The 25,972-nt window shown below is 34.1% G+C and overlaps 1 protein-coding gene across 4 annotated transcripts in view; it reads left to right on the top strand.

Annotated features, from left to right (window-relative positions):
* LOC150105767 (mitochondrial disaggregase-like) overlaps positions 1-25,972 on the top strand; it is a 244,459-nt gene that overhangs the window by 191,849 nt on the left and 26,638 nt on the right. For 3 of the 4 annotated variants that reach the window (XM_090393565.1, XM_090393564.1, XM_090393566.1), the window contains 2 exons: positions 7,424-7,497; positions 8,903-9,022. In XM_090393565.1, coding sequence (XP_090249691.1) covers positions 7,424-7,497; positions 8,903-9,022 — 194 coding nt within the window. The remainder of the gene's footprint in view (positions 1-7,423; positions 7,498-8,902; positions 9,023-25,972) is intronic. The other variant, XM_090393567.1, reaches the window with a different exon arrangement.

Here is a 25,972-nt window from a genome sequence, read left to right as displayed (position 1 = left end):
TTTTTCAAAGTAATTACTCCATACTTCAAGGATATCTTTTTCTCCCATTTTCATGTCACCTTTATCATCTCTAATTCCTTTTATAGCACTCTTTCCTGCATTCTTAAGCTTCTTCAACAACCTCCAGAATATTTTGCCACCTTCTTGCCAAAGTCCTCCCATGACTTTTGTTTAGCTAGTTTTACACAGTGTTTAGCATTCTTGCATTTGTCTCTATATTTTCTAAGAGCACAAGCTGACTTATTTGACAGGAACTTTTGGTATGCTTTCTTCTTTTCCTTCACTGCCTCTTTAACTTCCTGTGTCCACCAGGGAGTTCTGATTTTTTTATCCTTACAGATAACCTCACCACATGCCTCTCTGGCAGAATCAATCAATGTTTTCTTCAGAGTTTGCCACTGAATCTCCAAGGTTTGATTCCTGTTCTCAAACTCTTTCATTTTTTTCTTCAATAATCTTTGCGTATTTTAGTCTACAGCTCACATCTGAGAGCTGCTCAACTTTTATTTGCTTTAAAACTTTCTTACATGTTATTCTTTTCAATATGAAATTCAATTTTATCCTGCTCAAGACTAAATAGTGATCACTTCCAATTTCAAATCCTCTGTACACTCTGGTGTCTTGCACCAGGGAGAAAACAGCACTATCAACAATAACATAGTCAATGAGACTTTTCTTATTCCTAGCCTCTTCTCTCCATGTGAATTTGTGCACATTTTTATGTTGGAACATGGTGTTAGTAATAACCAGTCCATGTCCTGAGCAGAAATTCAACAGATATTTGCTCTTATTATTAGCTTTGCTCTTTTCTCCAAATTTTCCCAAAATATTTTTGTATGTCTGACAATCATTTCCTACTCTGCTATTTAGATCTCCAACAAGGACCAACTTTTCATTTTTCATTGTGTCAGTTGCTTTTTCTAAAGCCTCAAAAAATTTCTCCACTTCTACCTTAGTAGAACCTTCTGTAGGACCATAGGCACAAATAAGTCTCATTGTTCAGTTCCCCATTTTCATATTTGCCCACATTACTCTACTTGAGACTGACTGCCATTCAAGAAGATTAGCCTCGTATTTTGTGTTGAATACTATGGCTACTCCTTCTTTTCTTTGATTGTCATTGCCTGAATATAACATTTTGTATTTATTGCTCAGAAAGATCTCACCAGTTTTGGTCTTTTTTGTTTCAGTCACCCCTATTATGTCGATCTGGTACTTATCTAATTCCTCAGCTAGCTCCATTTCTTTGCCATTCAGGCTTCTTACGTTGATAGTACCGATCTTTGATGAAATTTAAGGAATGACATTCTATATATTAATGCATCCTTTCTAGTTTACTTCCCTTACATATTTGAAGATATGGAATGGAACCTATCTATATATAATACAATGCAATGCCAAAGACCCTTTTTTAAGACAAGACATGTAAAAGCACATAATAATATATATACACACAATGATGATGTGTTGATATATAATATTGAAATGAGGCTCATTTATCTCCATGGAAGCAGCTCTAAAGCCCATTCACACTACCGTCTAATTGAATCACATTGATTGTTGATTCCCTCTCTTCTCCCCACCCCAAAATTTGGGAAATTCTCATCCTATATAAATATCTGAAATAATATATGTATACAGTCGATTCCGCTTAAATAGGACATTTTGGGACTAATCCATTTTCAGGCTGCCCCAATTAAACGAACTAATAATAAAATTCTAAAATAAAATATGTAATATACAGGTAAATGAATAAGTAGGTAAAAAAAATAATAATTAGGTACCTATTTTAATGGTTTATTAAACCAAAATACAGAAAATATTTGTACTATAAATTGCGCAGAAAAAATAATGCATACATGATAACTTTTATAATTTCCAATTTTAATTCTGCAAAAATGCATTAAGTGTAGTCTGTCTTTTGCTTTTGAAATTTTGCAGTTCTACAAAATCAGCACAGATATTCAATGTGGATGTAGGGCTTCCTTCATTACCTTCCTGCATAAAATAACGCTGTAACCCCACTATAAATTTTTTGGCCTCATGATTAGTTACAAGTACATCATCCTCATCATCGCATTCTTCGTCAAATTTTTGACGTTTGGATTTAATGACTTCAACAATTGCATCTTCAAAGTTTTCATTTTCATCATAACATGGTAAATTGTCATCTATTGTTGAAAATTCTTCATTATTCATGATTACAATTTCTTTCTGTAATGCCCACTCCTCATGCAGTTGATTTTCTTGTTGTAGGAGATGCGCTATGGTAGATTTTGGTACACCAGTTATATCAGCAGGTCTACGATGGCTTTAATTATATCCAGCAAAGCAATTTTACTTAAAAGTGTAAAATCATTTCTTAGCATCTTGGCAAAGATTTAAAAATTTTAAATAAAATTGACACAATAAATCGATATCGCTAGGTACAGTATATAATAAGGGTAGATTCTTAAGCAGATGCACGACGAAAGATAACTGATTCGCATCACGCTAGTTGCCAAATATTAGTGTATGTAGTGTTGCCATATTTTCAAAAAATCCATAAAATATATCAAAAATTGCTAAATTCCTTTTCAGCTACTGTCCCAATTAAGTGTTTAAATTATGTATTAATATGTTGGTTTGGTTTCCGTTCTTTGAGATTTGGCCCAAAAAAGCGGCTGCCTCAATTAACCGGTGGCCCAATTAAATGGAATCGACTGTATATATATAGTTTTTTTTTATTATTATTTTTTAAATACAGTTCTTCTAGCATGTAGGCAACCATTTGAATTATTAATAATGTACTGTTAATTTCAGTATAAAATATTTGTGCCTATTTTTATTAAAGTTATTTACCGTGTTTAACATGTTTTATTCTCTTGATTGTTATGCCACAAGTGCTATTAAAGATTTGATTAAACCTGTTATCAAAATCAGATATCAGTCTTGGCTTATTACTTTATGCACATAATGCTATACCTGTAAAGAAATCAGTTACGTGTCTTCAAGATTCCTGACCTTGACTAAATTGAAAATAACTGCTCTAACACATTTGAAAAATTGGTTAAGCAGCCACAAGTTTGTGAAAATTTGCACTAAGAAGACAAAAACTATGCAAATAGGCGGGAACGTAGAAAATATCAGCTGTATTGTCTGAATGGAGTACCTATAAAGCAAGTAAAGTACTTCATTTCTTTAGGCACAAATTTTAAAATGAAAGGTTTGAAATTAAATTTTAAATAGGTATTAGAATAAACTCATATAGTAAGGAGCCAGTTGAATAAATTTATATGGAATGAGAGAAATTAGTTCAAACCACTAAACTAACCGTGTTTAAGCCAGTTTTAATATATGGATATGAGAGTTAGTTTAGAAATAAAATGGAGACTGCAGATATGAAAACACTTAAGAAAAATTAGAGTGAACAGATGTTATCAACGGTAAAGTCATATTAGAAATGAAGGAATTTAATGATGATGATTGATTTATTATCCATTATTTTTTCTTTCATTTTTGATATTGCATTGCTTGGTTCATATTTTAGTTCCTTAAACATAAATAGAAGTTATTTTAAAGTAAAATAAATGCAACTCATTGAACAAAATGATGTTAATGAGGCATTAGCATTCCACGAAAAAATTTTATGATAAGAATGTAACATTTGTATCCTCTAACATCTGATTTGTATCCCCTAAAAAGGAATCTCTTTTAAGTCTTTAGGGACTAAAACTGAACAGGCACTACAATTCTGTATTACTCATCAGTTTCTATTGCAAATGTTATGTTAAATGCTGCTAGCCCGTTGTCGTGACGTTGTTCTCTTGATGTTCGAATCCGCCATCTTGTTATAAGTCACTTTCATAAAATAAAAGAAAACTAATTGTAAATTGATCACTAATCTAAGGGTAGAGAAATTTCTATTATACTGCGCCACTCTATCCTTAGATAAGTCTATATGAAATAGTAGGATCAATTCAAAGTTAGCAGTCTTCTCATTCATTCAGGCTGAAGTATTTATTTTCTCTCTCTGGGATTCCCGCTAGATTCGAATTTTTGTGAACGGTGCAGTAAAAAGAATATCAGGCAAAAACAATAGTTAGGTTAACAAATAAAGCATTTAATATAGGTCATATAACACTTACATAAATTTTACTTCTAATTTTAAACAATAGAAATAAGTCAAACATTAAGTCAAGTCAATTACATTAGCACAATCTTCCAAGTCTTCACATACACCTTCTTAGCTTCTGGGTTATAAAGTTTTTACACTTAAATGAATATAACTGAACATCCAATCTAATTATTTTTCACACATTTTTCAGTCATGCTATAAGTTCAAAATATTACAGGATCTAATAGCTGAAATTATCTTTCAAACAATTCTTATCTCCAACTCTCAATCACGAAGGGTTTCCACAGTTAAAGTTAATAATACACTATGATAGACCTTACCAGAAATGGTTCCTAGAACATCTATTATGTTGTGAGCAAACTTCTGGAATTTACTTATCACATTTAAAGAATAAAAACACATCTATATACTTAAAGCACTATCAGTTACTCTTCAGAATTCTTGACATCAATTACAGGGCACTTCAACCATCCTTATTACCACTCATAAATTAATTAAAACACTGTGAGGTTCTCTTTAGGGCAAATCGGAAATAAGCTGCAATACTAGATCAGCTGGGTTTATTCAGAATTCTTCCTTGAATGTCCAGCTTTTTATTTTATCCGATTGTAGCGTTAATTTTCCTTTTATTATTACTGCTGATTTCACTTTCAGCTAACAGTAAAATTCGTTACGTTCTTGCTCACTTATAAAAATTATCCACTTAACTCCTACCCTTAAGAACCTTTTATTTACTTCTACTTCTTTTGTTTATTACCTTACTTCCTTTCACTTCCAAGTTTCCGTCCCAACTCTCTACTCTTTACATATTTTTTTTATTCTCCTTTTGCCCATGCTCTGTTCCATTCGCGCTCGTTTATTTCACGCGTCTCCATGACAACAGACAAACATAAACATTCTCGCCAATGTTAGACAAGGCTATACTACTACATTGAGTCATTACATACGTTAAGCTTTATACACAAATAGGAATAATTAGAATATTTGCTTTTCAATAAATGCGTAGTTAATATTGCAAATACAAGTTTTTATAATATTGACATAACAATAAATAGAATAGCTTAATAATATTTAATACAGAATCTTATTACCATTAACACATTTCTTTGATTAAATAATTAAATATTTGGTATAATTAAGGTGGTTATATGATATCAAATTATAATTTACATTATTTACATTAAATAATATTTACAAACGCAGCCTTTGTGATGGAAAATCATGTTGGATTCTGAATCAAATAACATTTATTCTATTTTCTACATAATTAGAATCCAACACCCATCATTTCAAGTTCTTTGGGTAGTCCACAGGGTCATACTTAGGCTTTTTCTAAGGCAGGCGGGGCCGAGGTGGTAGAGTGCTCTTCCCCCTCCTCATTGTTTGGTACCCTTAAATTGGCTCTAATTTTTCAGGACCTTCAGCTAGTACCTCATGTGCCTATGCATAAGTACAGCCCGACAGTCCACTTGCACTATAGTAAACAGTGATATAACAAATTCACCCACTCAGTGTAAGAAATTACTGAAAAGTTCCAACCATAGTCATATAGATAGAATGCTATGCTAACATAAATTCACTATACAAACTGTTCCTGTTGTTCACTTGATTTGCTATAGTAAGAGTTGATAGATTTTGTGTGTGTTCATTTCACAGTTTTTTTTAGATGACACACACAACCACATTACTATAAGGGCTCTTATTCATCATGCTCACTCTTTTGTTCCACTGACATTTAATTAAGGATCTGCTCTTTCAATCATCCAGTTGAGCCATTGTTATGTATATTATAAAAATAAAGGGGAAGAATTCTTCCATGAATTTTTTTATTGCAGTTCTTTTTAAAGAACTGCAATTTTCTGTTGGTACTAGAAGGAACTTTATAGTATACAGCATTTTATCTAATGGTGCTTTGGTTGAGTCTTTCCAGTAGTTGGTAGTGAGGATCAACTTGTACTTTTCTCTGTAATGGTTGACTGTTGCTTTATCAACAAATATAAAGGCCATAAACCAATATAGAACTTTTCCATCAGGTTTACTGTGAAGCCAGTAAACCTGATGGAAATCTGTGAGTGCCCTTGAGACTTAGAACTTCTCACCTTTAAGTTGTATTTTGTCCTCATTAAAGATTTTTTAATTTTTAAAATATGTAAAGGGTAAGCTCACTCTGCTGGTATCTCCTAGTGTTTATCAATCACCAGGTATACCAACAGAGATACCAAGTTCAACCATTCTGATAGATTTCCAAGGTATGTGCCTTGAATTGGATCTTCTAGGTTTGCAGAATATTTCATAGGAATGAACGCATTCCTATGCTATTATGAAAATTATGAATATTATGAACTATGCTATTATTTAAATAATAGCATATTTCTTATACTTTATAAGGAAAGTTGTGAAACATTACTGCATTATCCTAATTTCAACCATTGGATATCTTTAGTATGGAAAGTAGTGTTCTTTAACATTGCTCATTGGTTTATTTACTTATTTATTCTTTTATGCATACATCTTTTAATCAATCTTACTAAGACCTGAATGATAATTCTGGTCCTAGTATGGACTCTCGTATAAATAATTTTGTCAGGCAACTATTTGTGAGAGAGAATGAATGGAAGGCAAAATAAAATTGCAATGATGTATGTTGTAGGAGTGAATTCTGTCAGCAGATGCATATTTGAATTACTTTTACCCCCCCCCTCTTGTTACTATAGTTAACTTTGGTATAAAGTCCAAAACAATTATTGGTATTCTCCTCAACTTCATATATTTTTTCTGATAATGCTAAATATGAAATTACAAAGTGACAGGTTCTTGCTTAGCCCTTACATATTGCATTCAGTAATTCCAACAGCCACATAACTACTGCCAACATACGAAACCCCTGCAGTAGGTGAGGGAGCAAAAGCTTACACCAATAAAAGTGCTTGGATCGCAGCTGGAGAAAAAAAAAATATTGTGATCATTGAAACCTAGCAAAAGTTTGATCTAGGTAAAGGCTGCAAATGAATACAAATACTTCCTTGGATATTTATTTCTAGAAATCAGCTTGGGATAGTACTGCTGTTTCCTCTTAATTCACTGTAAGAAACGTTTCACTATAATTGACTGTTTCTTTAGTCCATATGAGGATTTGCTCTAATAGGTGCTGTTGTATTATATATAGAAATTTTTATGAGCCTTGTTTCTTGTTTTGCTAACTAATGGAATATACTCAAAAGTCATTTATCAATGACTTTGTTTTGTTTTTATATAGATGTTATAAAACAGTGTGATTCTATTTGAAATTATAAATTAAATTTTCAGATGATGGGGACATTGCAGAAATAATTACCATATCAAAAGAATTCAAAGTGAAAGTTGTTCAGCCAATTCTGAAGGTAAGTAAAAAATATATTAACACAGTTATGAACTGAACTGCTGGGGTACGTTTGATACTGGTTCATTAAAAAAATATTGCAAATTGCCTATGGCGCACAACTCAATTCTTTAAGCGCTTGTCAGTATAGACATTTTGTGTTCTTCATTTAAGAATGTGAATTATTGGAAAGCACAAAAACTCAATCTATTAATGGAAGTAAAGAACCAAAAAGGCTGTAACTTGGCAAAAATTATCATCATTTTTTATTTTGGTTTAACCAATAAGAATACAATTTGGTCAGCTAAATCCCAAATTGCCAGCCCATCCTCGTTCGTTCAGTATCAAAGTAGATACCCAACAGGGTGCACCACAAGAAGGTGAGGATTGGACATTAGGTCAGAAACCCTGATCGGTTCTCTGCATTCCTTTAAAGGCTATGTGGAGGTCTCCTCTCAGTTATACAGCTTTGACCCTTATATTCTTGTTTAATTGATTAATTATTTGTAGACTTGGGAATTGCAGAAAATTATGTCTTGCGATTCAGTCCAGGATGATTTTTAAATTTAGTCTTTAATTTGCAAAAGTATTCCACATTCTTTTTTGCTTTATTTGGATACTTTGTTCTTAAATGCTCAATAATTCCTGAAGGCTTCATTCCTTTGTTTGAGAAAGTTTTTTTTTCACATATTAAGCACCATTGGTAACTGTTCATTATTTATAGACGGAATAACTCCATATTTTAAATATTCACTTCAATATTGACATTTTCTTTTTCTCACACATTTTAATGGGGTTCAGTGCTACACAATATCAGTGAAGTGCACCACACGATACCATGGGTTAAATGTAAACTACAAACCAGGGTTTCTCAGATGGGTATTAGGAAAAGTAGCAGATAAAGCTTATAAAAGTAGTAAATTCTGCTAAAAAATAGCCCAAATTACTTATTTTCAATGTACAAAGTTCAGACCAAAAAGTAGCCCAATTACTTAACCTTCAATGTAAAAATTCAAATAAGTAAAGTAGCGAATAAATTTGAACAGTATTACTAGACATACAATATTCTGAACAGTGTTGCCAAACATAGAATATAAATAGGGATGCTAGTTAAATACGGAATGTTTTGCTTTTATTATATTAGTAGCATTATAATGTGTATCACCCCCTCAGCGTTCACAATGCCCCCAGGGGGTGCTACTGCCCAGGTTAAGAACCACTGCCATAGATGAATTCAAATTCAGTTGCCCTGTGACATAGCGAAAGATTTTATCTATTCAGCCAAACATTGGCTAGATAGTCATTTTATATCTCAAAGAAATACCTTATTTCCATTTCTCATGACATTTAACATGTAATCATTTTTAAACTGGAATGTTTATTTTTTATCTATTCTAAATTTTATTCTTCAAAATTTCCTTTTATAGCAACATTTCAGAAGAGATGAATTTCTTGGAAGAATTAATGAGATTGTTTATTTTCTTCCATTCTCAAGATTAGAACTCTTGAAACTTGTCACTAGAGAATTGGATTTCTGGGCAAAGAAGGTAATATACAAAATTGTTTCTACTGATTTAAGATATAATCTATTTACTTATAAACTGTTTCTGAATATATGAAATCATTTTAAAAGATCTACATGCCACACATTCACGAACAGCAGAATGAAGTAATAGTTTTTTTCCTTCCACATCAGTTGTAAGTCCAAGTAAAAATGTTGTATACTCTTTTTCTTCTTTTTTTTTTTGTGTGTGTGTGTTCTGTGTCATGAAATAAGACTTCAAAATGGAGGAAGAATCTGACTCAGGTTGTATGTTTTGTCCATTTTATATGACATTGTGAAGCTATGCAAGACAGCATGTGATGTTACTTTCAACTTAGGGAACAAACTTTGATCTGTTCTAAGTTGAAAGAATCACTCTTAGGGAAATGTTTCACTACTACTGAAGTCACTCGACTTATCAAAAACACAAAAGGGTTTCTTGATAGTATTACGAGACTTACCCGCCCATTGGGCAGCAGTGATTAGGTAAAATGGAAATGACATTCAAGGCCTGTCAATGTATTTTGTTAAATAAATGTTTGATTTAACAGCAGGAGTGTGGTATATATATACAGAATATTTGAAATGAGTATAATACAGTTATGCAGAACATTTGAAATGACCCCTGTAAATAATACACATAGAAGTTTCAAAATACATTTTTTTTATGTTATAGTTTTGGACAGCTTCAAGACAACTATTATATGATTATTATATAATCATCAATATAATAAGAAACTTTCTGGTATGTAATGAATAATTTTACTTCATCTACTGCTTTCTTGAACTTACACTTTTCGTGACTGCATGATAGTAAAATTCAGAATTCAATTAAATGGAACGTGGACCTTGAATCACAATATGTGGACTGTCTTCATTAAAAAGCATGAAATGGATCAGTGATCTATCTTAACCAGTTCCCAAAATAAAGGTTGTTGTATATTGATGTGCATGACATTTTATTTGGTCAGATATCAATTATAGCACATGCATGGTACTTTTTTTTTACTTTGGTGATATATGCATTTGTTAGCATGTGGTTTTTGTAATCCCTGACGAAAGAACTTTCATATGGAAACCAAACAGGTGTCAGATGTTTATAAAACATGTTACATACATATATCATGATTCTTCATTGGCTAACAAAATTTAGACTCTGAAGAGCACAAGAAGTTACAATAATACAGTCAGTAATGCCAGATATTGCATATTATTGGCATGCATTTCATACATTAACATATAGAGATATTTGTAATATAGCAGTCTGTGTGTGTGTGTTGAATCACTTAAAATTTATCAGAGTGTATTATCATCATCATCATCATCATCATCAAATTCCTGCCATGTACCCTCAAGGGGTGTACAGGATATGACAGTACTACATGAAAAAAATTACATCATTACTAACTTCCTATCTACAATTTTCCTCCAAATCAGTCTGTTACTTGTCAAGACTCCAATATTATCAGATCTTATATTTCTATCGTCTAAGGCACTTTGTACCGTATCAATCCACCTATATCTTGGTCTTCCTCTGGTTCGTTTTCCTGCCAACCTGGCAGAGAACACTTGTTTTGCTAATCTTTCCTCTCCCATTCTATTTAAGTGACCATACCATCTGAGATTAGCTCTGCTAACGCATTCCTGGATGCTGACAATGTCAAGTTCTTTCCTAATATCCTCATTTTTAATATGATATTGCCATTGATGCCATCTGTTCACGCCTCTAATCTTTCTCAGGACTCTCATATCTGCGGTCTCTAGTCTTTGGTCAAGTGTTTTACTTCTGACCCAGCTCTCAGATCCATAAGTTAAAATTGGTTTGAACACAGTCTTGTATACAGCTAATTTAGTGTTCCGACTAATTTCTTTCTTATTCCATATGAATTTATTCAATTGACTTCCCACCATACCAGCTTTGCTGATTCTGTTGTCTATTTCTATATTTAGTTTACCATCTTCAGTAAAAATTGTGCCTAAGTAGCTGAAATGTTTTACTTGTTCCACAGGTTCTCCATTCACACAGTTGACATTTTCAATGATTCTGCCTATTTTCATTGTCTTTGTCTTTTTATTGCTGACCTTCATACCATATCTATTACAACAGCTATTCAATTTAGTCAGAGAATCTTGCAGACTTGTAGCGGATTTATTTAGAAGTATAACATCATCCGCATAAAGCAAAGAGCTGACATTAACATCTCCAATTTTGATATCAGGTTTAATACCACATTCCTTCATAATGTGATCCATATAGATAATGAATAACAGAGGGGATAATGTACATCCTTGTCTCACACCAGATTTAACATTAAACCATCTTCCTGTACTTCCTTCAATTCTAACTGCTGACTCACAACTCAAATAAAGACTAAGTATTGCTTGATATAATGCCCCATTGACACCATATAACTGCAGCGTATTGAATAGCTTCTCTCTTGGCACCTTGTCATATGCCTTTTCCAAATCGACAAAACTTAAATACAGATCTTTGTTATATTCCCATGCTTTCTCGACTATTTGTCGTAAAGTGAAGATCTGATCCTGACAGCCTCTATTTGGCCTGAATCCAGCTTGTTCTTCACCAAGCTTTTCTTCCACAATTCTTCTCAACCGTTTCTCAAGTATACTTGCATAGATCTTGCCAGGAACACTCAGTATGGAAATACCTCTGTAATTCTCACATTCAGTTTTATTTCCCTTTTTATATATGGGTACTATGAGAGCTCTACTCCAATCATCGGGAATTCGTCCCTCTGTCCATGCTTTCTGAACTATGCAGTGCAGCCACTGTAAGACTCTTATACCACCATACTTCAGCATTTCTGGTCGAATATCATCTACTCCTGCTGCCTTTCCACATTTCAAGCCTTTGATGGCTTTTTCTACTTCAAGTATGGATATGTATTCCTGACTGCATGCCTGGTCAGTGTTTTTTATCACTGTGCTGTCAATACTGCTTGTTTCATTTAGCAGTTTTTCAAAGTAATTACTCCATACTTCAAGGATATCTTTTTCTCCTGTTTTCATTTCACCTTTATCATCTCTAATTCCTTTTACAGCACTCTTTCCTCCATTCCTAAGCTTCTTCAACAACCTCCAGAATATTTTGCCACCTTCTTGATATTTATTTTCTATATTCTTGCCAAAGTCCTCCCATGACTTTTGTTTAGCTAGTTTTACACACTGTTTAGCTTTCTTACATTTGTCTCTGTATTCTGTAAGAGTAAAAGCTGACTTATTTGCCAGGAACTTTTGATATGCTTTCTTCTTTTCCTTCACTGCCTCTTTAACTTCCTGTGTCCACCAGGGAGTTCTAATTTTTTTATCCTTGCACACAACCTCACCACATGCCTCTCTGGCAGAATCAATCAATGTTTCCTTCAGAGTTTGCCACTGAATCTCCAAGGTTTGATTCCTGTTCTCAAACTCTTTCATTTTCTTTTCAATAATATTTCTGTATTTTAGTCTACAGTTCACATCTGAGAGCTGCTCAACTTTTATTCGCTTTAAAACTTTCTTACATGTTATTGTTTTCAATATGAAATTCAATTTTATCCTGCTCAAGACTAAATAGTGATCACTTCCAATTTCAAATCCTCTGTACACTCTGGTGTCCTGCACCAGGGAGAAAACATCACTATCAACAATAACATAGTCAATGAGACTTTTCTTATTCCTAGCCTCTTCTCTCCATGTGAATTTGTGCACATTTTTATGTTGGAACATGGTGTTAGTAATAACCAGTCCATGTCCTGAGCAGAAATCCAACATATATTTGCCATTATTATTAGCTTTGCTCTTTTCTCCAAATTTTCCCAAAATATTTTTGTATATCTCACAATCATTTCCTACTCTACTATTTAGATCCCCAACAAGGACCAGCTTTTCCTTTTTCATTGTGTCAGTTGCTTTTTCTAAAGCCTCAAAAAATTCCTCCACTTCTACCTTAGTAGAACCTTCTGTGGGACCATAGGCACAAATAAGTCTCATTGTCCAGTTCCCCATTCTCATATTTGCCCACATTACTCTACTTGAGACTGACTGCCATTCAAGAAGATTAGCCTCGTATTTTGTGTTGAATACTATGGCTACTCCTTCTTTTCCTTGATTGTCATTGCCTGAATATAACATTTTGTATTTATTGCTCAGAAAGATCTCACCAGTTTTGGTCTTTTTTGTTTCAGTCACCCCTATTATGTCGATCTGGTACTTATCTAATTCCTCAGCTAGCTCCATTTCTTTGCCATTCAGGCTTCTTACGTTGATAGTACCGATCTTTAACTCTGGTGATGTTGAGTTGGGGTTTGTTTTCAGATTTGTTCCAGTAGCTGACTTTTCGCTGTTCGCCCTGGTTCCCTGGCGAAAACAACGGGGGCCTTGTTTAACCGGGCGACGCCCCAGCCGGCATGAAATTTTGTCATGTTGTACCATCATTTTTTATTTTGGTTTAACCAATAAGAATACAATTTGGTCGGCTAAATCCCAAATTGCCAGCCCATCCTCGTTCGTTCAGTATCAAAGTAGATACCCAACAGGGTGCACCACGAGAAGGTGAGGATTGGACATTAGGTCAGAAGCCCTGGTCGGTTCTCCGCATTCCTTTAAAGGCTATGTGGAGGTCTCCTCTCAGTTATACAGCTTTGACCCTTAGGAAATTCAAATACACCCTCTGTCCAAAAAGAAACAGAATTTTTCAAAAATAGAAGAAACTAGTGACGCCACCTGTTGTATCTTTTTGTTGTCGAAAGTGGCAGCCTTCATTAGTGTTGTGTCAACTGTTTATGACATTTGCTTCATTAGAAGCCGAGTTATAGTGACAAGAGTGACAGTGTGTTTTGACGAACAGTCCGAAAATGAGTTTCAAACAGAGAGCTGCGATTGACTTTTGTGTTAAACTTGGTAAAAGTTTTACCAAAACGCATCAAATGCTTCAAAAAGTATACGGTGATGAATGCGTATCCTGTACTCAAGTTTACGAGTGGTTTAAGTGATTTCAAAGTGGCCGTGAGACACTTGAGGACGACGAAAAGCTGGGCTGTCCAAAAAATGCGTGATTTCATCAAAGAAAACCCGAAATCGTCCGTGAGATTGATTGAAGATGAATTGGGGATTCCAAAATCGACTGTAAACAACATTTTGATCGAGAGTTTGGGCTTTCTTAAATTGATTTAGTGATTTGTTCCCCACAAGTTGACCGACGACCAAAAAAAGTATCGAATTGAACACTGCAAGGACCTCAATAAAACTGCTCGTAAGGACTCAAACTTCCTTGAAATGATCGTTACTGGTGACAAACATTGGAGTTTTGAGTATGAGCTCAAAACAAAGCACCAGAGTGCTAAGTGGAGACCACCAGAAGAGGGGCATTCGAAAATAAGTCGCTTGGAGAAGTCAAAAGTAAAGACAATGCTGATTTGTTTCTACGATTCAAAGGGTATTATCCACGAAGAGAATTCTTCTGGGGTGCTTAAGGGTCAAAGCTGTATAACTGAGAAGAGACGTCCACATAGCCTTTAACCTCCCAACCGGCTGGTGTGGATGATATAGTCAGCTCTCCATAGCTTTTTTCATGGATCAAAACTTCTTCGGCATTCTACCTTTTATCATGCCATTACCTTCTTCTGCCGTTAATCAACGTTACGGCTATTCTATAGCCATTTGTGGATTAACTGTTGCTGAGTGACCTTTGTGTTCCCCTGTCTTTACGTCTATTGTGTTGCTTAGAATTTCATTTACTGTCCTAAGTTATTTGACCTTTCTTGTCTCTAAAATGATTTATTGTGTCTCTTCCCAAAAATTGAAACGAATTTGACATATGCGAAAAAAATCAATCCTGAAATGACCACTGATCAGCTTTTGCAATGAATCTATTTAGTGATAGTAAATTTGGTGTATTTTATTCTACAAATCGGTGCACTGGAAGAGTTGCACTGATTGTTCTTTCACTTTACGTATAATAATTGAATAATTTTTTTTTGAATTTCAGAATTTTCAAATGTTTGCTTTGAAAATATTATGTCAAATATTTATATTTTTAAATAATATTTATTGAAATAAATATGTCCTTTTGCTTTCGTTCCTAGCCAAATAGCATTATATGGATCATCACATTTCAGTTTTAGAAACGATTTTTTGTTATTCATAAAGACAAAATAAAAAAAAATGTTAAAATGCTACATTGCATTACTCGGTTTCCGATTGTGTGTCTCTTTGGTATCAAAAATTTATATCCAATGATATTTTAGCAGTGATTCTTCGCCCTCGCCTTCGTCATTTATTTATTTATTTGTATTATGCATATTACGATAATATCTAGTGCATATCCTCGTAGATATGTTGAAAATATAATGTGAAAAATATCATATACGGAATGATTCAAAATTTTTGCTCATTTTGAAGATTTTCTAATGCTCCCCCCCCCCCCCTTATCCTCTCCTGGAACTGAATTGCATAACTACTCTAAATTTCTATACAGGTTTGAAAGCTTTTCTAGACATCATTCAAAATCAATTACTTCATTTTACCATTTTGACAAAAGATATACGGTAATCAGATTGTACCGTGAAGCTTCTTATTCTGTTCTATTTATTTGCAATCTAAAACCAGCTGTTCTACTGTCCACTGAAATTATGTGAAATTTTAGAAATAATATGCTATATTTTCACCATGCATAATTGTTTATATGCATACCACACAAAAGAAAGTTCAGTAGTATTATTTTTGTTTGTTTTTCTTTAAAAAAATCTAAATATTACTTCTGCTGCTGGAAGCTATTTCTGAAATAATCTACGTCTTCTAAATACTTGGTAATATCCTCTTAGCTGGAGGAAAAGTTGAAGGCTTATTACTCTCAGTGCTATTGAGAAGAAAGGGGAGAACACTAAAGTCGCACTAAAGTGCCTCAGGCTGTAGTGCAGAATATGTCAAGAATGTCTTGTTTCCTTTTCGATTGTTGATTACCTATATCCTAACAGAAATACTGACATTTCGTTTACATGCTTATACATTATTTATGCCAAAATAATTGCATAATTTATAATGATCAGTTTTACTTTTATTATCAAAAATTAGAAATTAAATCATACAGTTATCTTGAAAAAGAGGATTTGAATTATTTTCAAAGAAAAGGTGCATATGCGTTTCATAATCTTTTTTTGGGGGGGGGAGGCGTATAGACCTAATCAATCTGCGGATATTTCAGATAATTTATTTCATAAATCGTTCGCAAGACAGCTGTTACAAACGTAAATCACTTGGGGAGCATACCCATTCATTTTAGTGTAAAATAGTAGCAAAGGTTCAGTTACTTTAGATATGTAATCTAGAAGAAAATGTTATGTCTGCTGAGATTAGAATCTTACATGAATAATTTTTCTGACATGATTTCTCTATTCGTTATAATGTAACCAATTTCCAGATTTTTTCCCTCATGCAGACTCCATGTTATATGCAGTGATTTCTTTTTTGTACTATAAGAAAAAAAAAAATCAGATAACAGAAGAAAAATATGTAGTATTTTCTTTTCAACCGGCTGAATTTACAATGTTCTTTCTTTGTGTTTTGAAGAGAAAGTGCAAATGACTTTTTTCTTACTATTTTTGCCATTATAACATCTCATATAATTATAAGAGTGACATTTTACCATTTTTCTCCCACATGAGAAACAGAAATAAGGTAGTAATAATATTGCTGATTATGTCAAACTTCATTGTAGCAGAAATTTTTATTACAAAACTTTGTAATATATATCTCCGAAACAAGAAATTTGGAACCCATATCACATCAATGTTGAGTGTTGGCAAGGTAAAAATGTTCCCGTTATTATTTATATATTTCATTTATTAACTAGGGGGGAGGGCTATGCCCAACCCCCCCGTGTTCCGGTCTGGTAGGCCAGTTCTCCTTCAATTGTGATAACTCGAAAGGGGGTTCCGCCCCTGAATTCTGATGACTCGAATTTTGAAGACTCGACACTCAGGGTAGCCCTGAGTTTCAAAACATTTCGAAAAACATGACATAAAAAGGCTTATCATTTTATATGTATATAGGATAGATTTTATTTCATTATTTTTTATTGTTTTGGTGAAATACTTTACCTGGAATACTCTTTCCAGTTCGAGAGGAACTGGAAAGAGTATTCCAGTTCCTCTTATATTTTGTTCCTTCGAAAATATCATTCTGTGTCATAAAAAGAACTTAAAAATTCGCCTTCAAGATGAAAAGGAAACAGTTCATTCAGGTATCCCTCTATCAATATTTGTAGTCCTGAAAAGGACTGTTTTCATGGCCTTGAAAACAAACATTTTTTTTTCATCAGAATTTAAAATTCTTGAACAGTGTGGAACACCTTGAAGCAAGGGTAAACACACAAAGCAGTATTACACTCAGGGCACCAGATTTTTGTTTCCTTTCTGATATTTATTTTTATTACATACAGGTTTTTTTTTATTAGCCGTTGGTGGTAGATTTTCGGGAAAATGGTTGGAGTTAGCAGCATTCAACCTCAGATGTCTGGCAGGATTTCTTGTTTTTCTGCTTGCTGAAGAAGGCGCATGTGCATGCAGCAATGCTTTTGCAATTTCTATTCTGTATTCTAGATATGTTATGGTAGACAAACATTTTTTCTTGTGCAGGAGGAAACTGTTCCAAATAACAAAATCTAATACATGTCCAAACACTTTTTTGTAATATTTTTTATGCTGTTTCCTCATTACAAAGTAGAATGATAGCTGCTGATCGCACCTGTCGACTCCACCCATAGTGTCGTTGTATGCACACACAGCAATGGGTTTTTCTTTCTTCAAACCATGCTTCTCCACGGATTCCGTTGATAGATTGTGCAGGGAAGACAGCAGAAAGACATCTTTTTTGTCTTTCCAATGTAGTGCAAAGACTTTACCTTGCTGATAAGCTCGGGTTTCTTTCTCCCTTCGATAGCTTTCCTGAAGCCAGATCTCGCCTTTTTGCATTTACAGTACCATAACTATCTGTACCATGCTGTAAAACAAATCAGGACACATATAGTAATTATCCATTGTAATGCAGTAACCTTTCCCCAGTAAAGGGTCTCTGAATATCTGAATATCAGACAATATACATAAATAATATGTATATTGTCTGATTTATAATTTGCTAATTTATAATAATCACCACATAGTTTCAGTATCGAAAAATTAAAGTTATGTGGAACAATTACTAGAGAAAAATAATGAATTAATAAAAACTGTACCTATGTTTCATAACAGTTTTCGGGTGTGTGATAGTAATGCCACGGGGGGGGGGGGGGTTAAACTATCAGAGGCGAAATAAAGTTCAATTCTATTGTGAAAGGAAATGAAATTTTGATATACATATTTTGAATGATAAAAATAAGCAAATGTATCGCTTAATTTAAAAATTGGAGAATAAAATATCTGAATTATGCAGAAAATATAAATTTAAATCATAACTGTTAATTTCATTTTGTAATGACCAATTATACAAGGAAACCAAGAAAGCGAAAGTACAAAAAACTATACAACATGAAGAAAACATTTAGTAATATGATTAAAGAATTTCATGTTATTCTCTATAAAGCAAAGTTGCTCAAGCGTGTCCTAAAGGAACTCTGTGAAGTATTATTCGATTTCGAAGGTTTTGTACAAAAATAAAAATAATATAAACTGGAACGTAGGCAGCCGGTTTTTTTCTTTTTTTAAAAGAATTTTTCAAATAATTATCGTGAATAATTAATTAATTATTCACGATAATTATTTCTTCAAGAACAAAGAAAAATCTTTTGTGTAGTAAGCGATTAGGAAAAAATTAGCGCAAAAAAATAAAAAAATTAAATTGGTTCTCCAAGGTAAGGCTTTGTTCACTTAAATATTTTTAAGTGAGCAACTTATACAAGATCTTTATTTTGTCCAAACATTAAAATTGTATTGTACAATAAAAAGAGAAAACCAAAATATAAATAATTTTTAGTCTATCCTATATAACTAAAATCCAGTTGACCAGCATGGAACAAGGAAGTGCATTTCTTGATATAGGCAACTGAGAGGCAGCTAGGAATGCGAGTTAATCCGATTAACCGTTCTCTTCAGCGTGAGGGTTTATCACACTTTCTAATGGACATGACAGTCAAATTGCACTTCTTATCCAGGTTCTTTAAACAGGTGGGCTGAAACATATCCAGATTTAGTTGGACGTCTATAGACGTCCTAGCCGTTTGGGAGGTTAAAGTAATGCGGAGAACCTTTAAAGTAATGGAATAAGAGAGAAATTAGTTGGAACACTAAATTAGCTGTATACAAAACAGTGTTCAAACCAGTTTTAACTTATGGATCTGAGACAGAAGTAAAACATTTGACCAAAGACTAGAGACCACAGATATGAGAGTCCTGAGAAAGATTAGACGCGTGAACAGATGGCATCAATGGCAATATCATATTAAAAATGAGGATATTAGGAAAGAACTTGACATTGTCAGCATCCAGGAATGCGTTAGCAGAGCTAATCTCAGATGGTATGGACACTTAAACAGAATCGGCGAGGAAAATTAGCAGAACAAGTGTTCTCTGCCAGGTTGGCAGGAAAACGACCCAGAGGAAGACTAAGATATAGGTGGATTGATACGGTACAAAGTGCCTTAGATGATAGAAATATAATATCTGATAGTGTTGGGGTCTTGACAAGTAACAGACTGATTTGGAGGAAAATTGTAGATAGGAAGTTAGTAATGATATAATTTTTCCATGTAGTACTATCATATCCTGTAAAACCCCTCGAGGGTACATGGCAGGAATATGATGATGATGAGAATTCGTTCTTCTTGGCCAAATGGTTAACGATTTTATCTTGAAGTTTTGAAGCGATCGATAGTGAGAATTCGTCGTGTATGGCATGATATCATGATGCAGGCAGCTGGTCACTTTTGCACAATAATTCACCATCTCATCGTTCGAACATTGTGAGACAGTTTTTGAGCAAAAACCAAGTTTGTGTGTTATCACTCGCTGTATTCACCAGATTTAGCACCATGTGACTTCTTTCTCTTCCTCCGACTTCAATTGCCAATGAAAGGAAAGCGATAGAACACCATTGAAAACGTTCAAGCGGCAGTAGCCACAACCCTTAATAGTATCCCAAAAACCGATATAAAAAAAACTCATTTAATGAATTAATTGACTATGCCAAATGCTGTATCGAAACTGAGAGAGAGTATATTGATTGAAATAAATGATTTGAATAATTATAATTGGCTTGTGTTTTATTTTCTATCAAAAGTTCGGTTTCTTTTTGGACAGAGGATGTACAATCAACTCTCATGTTGAAAGTAGACTTTACAACCACAAATTGTTGTTATAAGAACTGGATTTATTTACTTGCTGAAGAAATAAAAATATACAAAGAAAAAACATTTACTAGTTTCACTACATAGAAACTTCAGGGTAAAAATTTGACAAGAAAAAAATACAAATTAATATAAAAAAGCTGAAAGAAACTGTTGTTCTACAAACAATTGGAACATGAGGATACAGCAAAATCTGCCGCTAGTCATCCTTTTACTAGCTTTTTGTTTGAAGATGATTGACTGAAAAATTAAAAGTCAGGTATGTACAGAAATCTAATTGTTGCTTTCCAGACATCACTTAGGATGAGTGTCCTTGGTTTTTGTTGAGTGAGCTGTGTGACCACAGGAAAAGGCATTCTGCAGACTCTTGTATGTTTGCTGAAAAGTCCTTAAGAGAACAAAGGAGGCTGCATGTAATGAGCATTTAGTGTTTTCAAAAGCAAGTCTGACCTCTGTAGAGAAGACCTTGGGAGGAAGGAATTCTGTAGATGGGATTACAGTTGACCTTTGAAGAATGCAGGTTTGAACTGCTTGGGGTCCGTTTCTACACGGATTTCTTTGAATACGTATATTGGAAAATTTTTTGGAGATTTGCGACAATTTAAAAAAAAAACTTGCAGATGAACCGCATAGCCTAGATATATTGAAAAATTAAAAAAGAAAGGTATATCATGAATGCATAAAAATATATATAGATACTAATCTGTTTTCTCATTTACTACCATATGCACACTTAGAGACTATACACGGTGCCATTCACAGTCGAGAGAAATATAAACAAACCTAGATATGCAGTATAAATCATAATTGTATAAAATTAACTATTATTAATTAATTAGCATAAAATGTTTATAACAATTCATTCATTGATGTATAGGCTAGGCTAATATGAAGCAATTGTATCGATTACACTAGGCTACCATAAAGTAATCATATTGCTGCTGCTTCATTATCAATACATGAATCCTTATACCTGTAAATAAATATGAATTTCTTTTTCACATTATCTTTTCAGTTTTGATGTCTAGTGTTAGTAATACATATAACATCTACTGTGTTTTGTATCATATAAGACAATATTGATGTAGATACTGAAGACAAATGATTCATCTTGTAAACAGCCAATATAAACTTATTAATACAGTACAGTACTGTAAATGTATTTTCACTTATGATTTTCTTAATAACATTCTCTTTAAACTCTAGCTTACTTTATTGTAAGACTGCAATATATAATACATATAACATTCAAAATATGTGTTAATAGACTGTTTATGTTATTGGTAAGACTTCTGGCTATTCAGCAGCAGGCTATTAGTGGTTAAGTTATTGGGAAGTCAAAAGTTATACACGGATTTTCAACTGTGCGATGGGGGGGGGGATCGGTGCCCCCTAACTACCACGTTGTTCAAGGGTCAACTGTACTTCCTTAAGAGAACAAAGGAGACTGCATGTGGTGAGAATAGGCTTGAAGGATACCCTGCTGTTAGAATTTTAAGGAGATTTGCAATTAATAGATGTAAGGATTAGAAAATAGTATTTTTTTTAGATAGCTGTTCTTGAAATCCATTGCAGATGAACTGACAGAGTAGAAACTGTAGTTCCTTTTTTTTTTCCTCTCATCTTTTAAAATTTAGAAACTGCATGTTTGTTTAGGATGTGAGAAAGACTGCCAAGAGATGAGGAATGGAAATAATGTTCATGGGTTTGTGATAACCCTCTAAAGTGAATCCACCCCAGACATTTTGAGATCAGAGCATCAAGAAAAGGAGGTAACTTGTCTTTGCTTTCCAATTCTGTGATGAATTTTATTTTGGGGATAGAGTTGAGTGAAGCTAAAAAAATATTTAAATCAGATCATCAGTTGGCTAGTGGCTTGCCTGCAAGGGTTTGCAGTAAGTCTCTTTCTCCATTGTCCAGGGACAGGGTCCAATATGCTGGTATGTTCTCCAAGGTAGCCATGGTATTCTATTTCTGAGTACAGTCATTGCTTGCCGGATAGTGGGCATCCATGTCTTGTTCTGTGGTGAGTGTTGAGCTCTAGTTCTGAATCCTCTTTTCTACTTAGTATGAATTCATCTTTAAGTGAATCATTCATATCAAGACCTCAAACCCCAGCCACATCCAGAAGCCACTTTCACATCGACAAACAGTAAAAACAAAAACTCTGTGAAAGATGAAGAGACTAGGAATGGAGATAATGCCCAGTGTGCATGGACTTGTGGTAAACCTCTAAAGTGAATCCATCCTGAGATCCTTTGAGGTCAGGATATCAAGAAAACATAACTTTCCTTCTCTTTCTAGTTCTGTAGTGATATCTCATCTTTCCTCATTATACGTGTCTCCTTTCTTTATCAAGAAAGGTTGGCAGAATCCTCAAAACCCATTACAAAATGCCATTCAGCAATATTTTAGTTGAAACATCATTCTGGAAACATTCAGAACAGCTCCTCCATGCAACATCAGTCAGGGAAATATTAATCATGGTGCTGCTCCACACGCACAACTTTGAACTTCGTGCAAGAAGTAATATCAGAATAGGACCTCTTCAGTGTTCTTGACAAGAAGATTGCTCTGAATAAAAAGACCAAAGAGTGGCAGCCGTAAGGAATATTTTCATGTGTAAGGATAGTGGCCAGGTACTGACCATGATCATCCTCACATTTAACATCCTGAAACACTCAACATGAGTGTAAGCTAGGTAACCACAATTGCCAAAAAATATTCATACTCTGACTGCCTATCATGGCTCTACCTTATGTGTGTCTGATGCAGAAGTAAAGAGCATGAAAATAAAGATTGCAAAATGTGCTAATGGTGAAAGAGAACATCCAAATACTCCAAATAAGTTGTCCAAAGTGAAAGGATGAGAAAGAGATTCAAAATATCAAGAAAGGTTTTATTCTGTATTAGGAGGCAAAGAGAAAGAAGATATAATATGCTGAGAAGATATAAAAATATCTAAAGGAACATTCACATGTATGACTGTCCTACTTGCATACAATTGTATCATTCCTGAATGATATGATTTACTTGGAATCTCATCATCATCACCAAATTCCTGCCAGGTACCCTCAAGGGGTGTACAGGATATGATAGTACGACATGGAAAAATTATATCATTACTAACTTCCTATCTACAATTTGCCTTCAAATCAGTCTGTTACTTGTCAAGACTTCAACATTATCAGATCTTATATTTCTATCGTCTAAGGCACTTTGTACCGTATCAATTCACTTATATCTTAGTCTTCCTCTGGGTCATTTTCCTGCCAACCTGGTAGAGAACACTTGTTTTGCTAATCTTTCATCACACATTCTGTTCTGTTTAATTGACCATACCACCTGAGATTAGCTATGCTAATGCATTCCTGGATGCTGACAATGTCAAGTTCTTTCCTAATATCTTAATTTTTAATATGATATTGCCATTGATGCCATTTGTTCACGCCTCTAATCTTTCTCAGGACTCTCATATCTGTGGTTTCTAGTCTTTGGTCAAGTGTTTTACTTCTGACTCAGCTCTCAGATCCATAAGTTAAAACTGGTGGTTTGAACACTGCCTTGTATACAGCTAATTTAGTGTTCCAACTAATTTCTCTCTTATTCCATATGAATTTATTCAATTGACTTCCTACCATACCAGTTTTGTTGATTCTGTTGTCTATTTCCATATTTAATTTACCATCTTCACTAAAAATCGTGCCTAAGTAGCTGAAATGTTTTACTTGTTCCACAAGTTCTCCATTCACAATGCAGTTGGCATTTTCAATGATTCTGCCTATTTTCATTGTTTTTGTCTTTTTATTGCTGACCTTCATACCATATCTATTACAACAGTTATTCAATTTAATCAAGGAATCTTGCAGACTTGTAGCAGATGTATTTAGAAGTATAACATTGTCTGCATAAAGCAAAGAGCTGACATTAACATCTCCAATTTTGATATCATGTTTAATACCACTTTTCTTTTAGAAGTTTTTTCTCTAAATCCAGAGTAATTCAATAATAAGGTGGTACACCTGTTGGCAACTCCTATAGGTAAATATGACCTCTCCTATTGCTTCTGCTTTAGTATCTCCATGGTTGGGTCTGCGTATCACTGACGAGACCTCGATAAAGGTTGAAACCGGTCAGGGTAGTGGCCCTTCCTTTAATGCATAGAAGTATACATGTCCGCAAGGAGATGTGCTTTGCATTATGGGAGATACTGAGACGAGTGCTCGGTCCACCTTTGCTTGGAGCTGCCTGGTGTTGCACTACCTTAACCCAGTCCTGAAGATATTTTCAGGTGCAAACTTTGTTTGCTTACACTTGGATAAAGGATTAAACTAAATTTATTATATTACCACTTTCCTTCATAATGTGATCCATATAGATAATGAATAACAGAGGGGATAATGTACATCCTTGTCTCACACCAGATTTAACATTAAAACTATTTGTCGTAAAGTGAAGATCTGATCCTGACAGCCTCTATTTGGCCTGAATCCAGCTTGTTCTTCACCAAGCGTTTCTTCCACAATTCTCCTCAACTGTTTCTCAAGTATACTGGCATAAATCTTGCCAGGAACACTCAGTAGGGAAATACCTCTATAATTCTTACATTCAGTTTTATTTCCCTTTTTATATATGGGTACTATGAAAGCTCTACTCCAATTATTGGGAATTCATCCCTGTGTCCAGGCTTTCTGAACTATGCAGTGCAGCCACTGTAAGACTTTTATACCGCCATACTTCAGCATTTCTGGTCGAACATCATCTACTCCTGCTGCCTTTTTCAACTTCAAGTATGGATATGTATTCCTGACTGAATGCCTGTTCAGTGTTTTTTACCACTGTGCTATCACTGCTTGTTTCATTTAGCAATTTTTCGAAGTAATTACTCCATACTTCAAGGATATGCTTTTCTCCCGTTTTCATGTCACCCTTTATCATCTCTAACTCCTTTTACAGCACTCTTTCCCCCATTTCTAAGCTTCTCCAACAACCTCCAGAATATCTTCCATCTTCTATGTTGTTGCCAAAGTCCTTCCATGACTTTTGTTTAGCTAGTTTTACACAGTGTTTAGCTTTCTTACATTTGTCTCTGTATTTTCTAAGCGCACAAGGTGACTTATTTCCCAGGAACTTTTGATATGCTTTCTTCTTTTCCTTTACTGCCTGTGTCCACCATGGAGTTCTGATTTTTCTATCCTTGCAGACATCCTCACCACATGCCTCTCTAGCTGAATCAATCAGGGTTTGCTTCAAGGCTTGCCACTGAATCTCCAAGGTTTGGTTCGTGTTCTCAAACTCTTTCATTTTTTCTTCAATAATCTTTGTGTATTTTAGTCTACAGTTCACATCTGAGAGTTGCTCAACTTTTATTCGCTTTAAAACTTTCTTACATGTTATTCTTTTCAATATGAAATTCAATTTTATCCTGCTTAAGACTAAATAGTGATTGCTTCCAATTTCAAATCCTCTGTACACTGGTGTTCTGCACCAGGGAAAAAAAAAAACATCGCTATGAACAATAACATAGTCAATGAGACTTTTCTTATTCCTTATCTCTTCTCTCCATGTGAATTTGTGCACATTTTTATGTTGGAACATGGTGGTAGTAATAACAGT

The sequence above is a fragment of the Typopeltis vanoorti genome, chromosome 6 (genome assembly GCF_054136105.1).
Source record: "Typopeltis vanoorti isolate ZY-2024b chromosome 6, IOZ_Tvanoo_1.0, whole genome shotgun sequence".
Lineage (NCBI taxonomy): Eukaryota > Metazoa > Arthropoda > Arachnida > Uropygi > Thelyphonidae > Typopeltis > Typopeltis vanoorti.
Note: the sequence above shows the minus strand (reverse complement) of the source record. Positions and strands in the feature narration are given on the sequence as shown.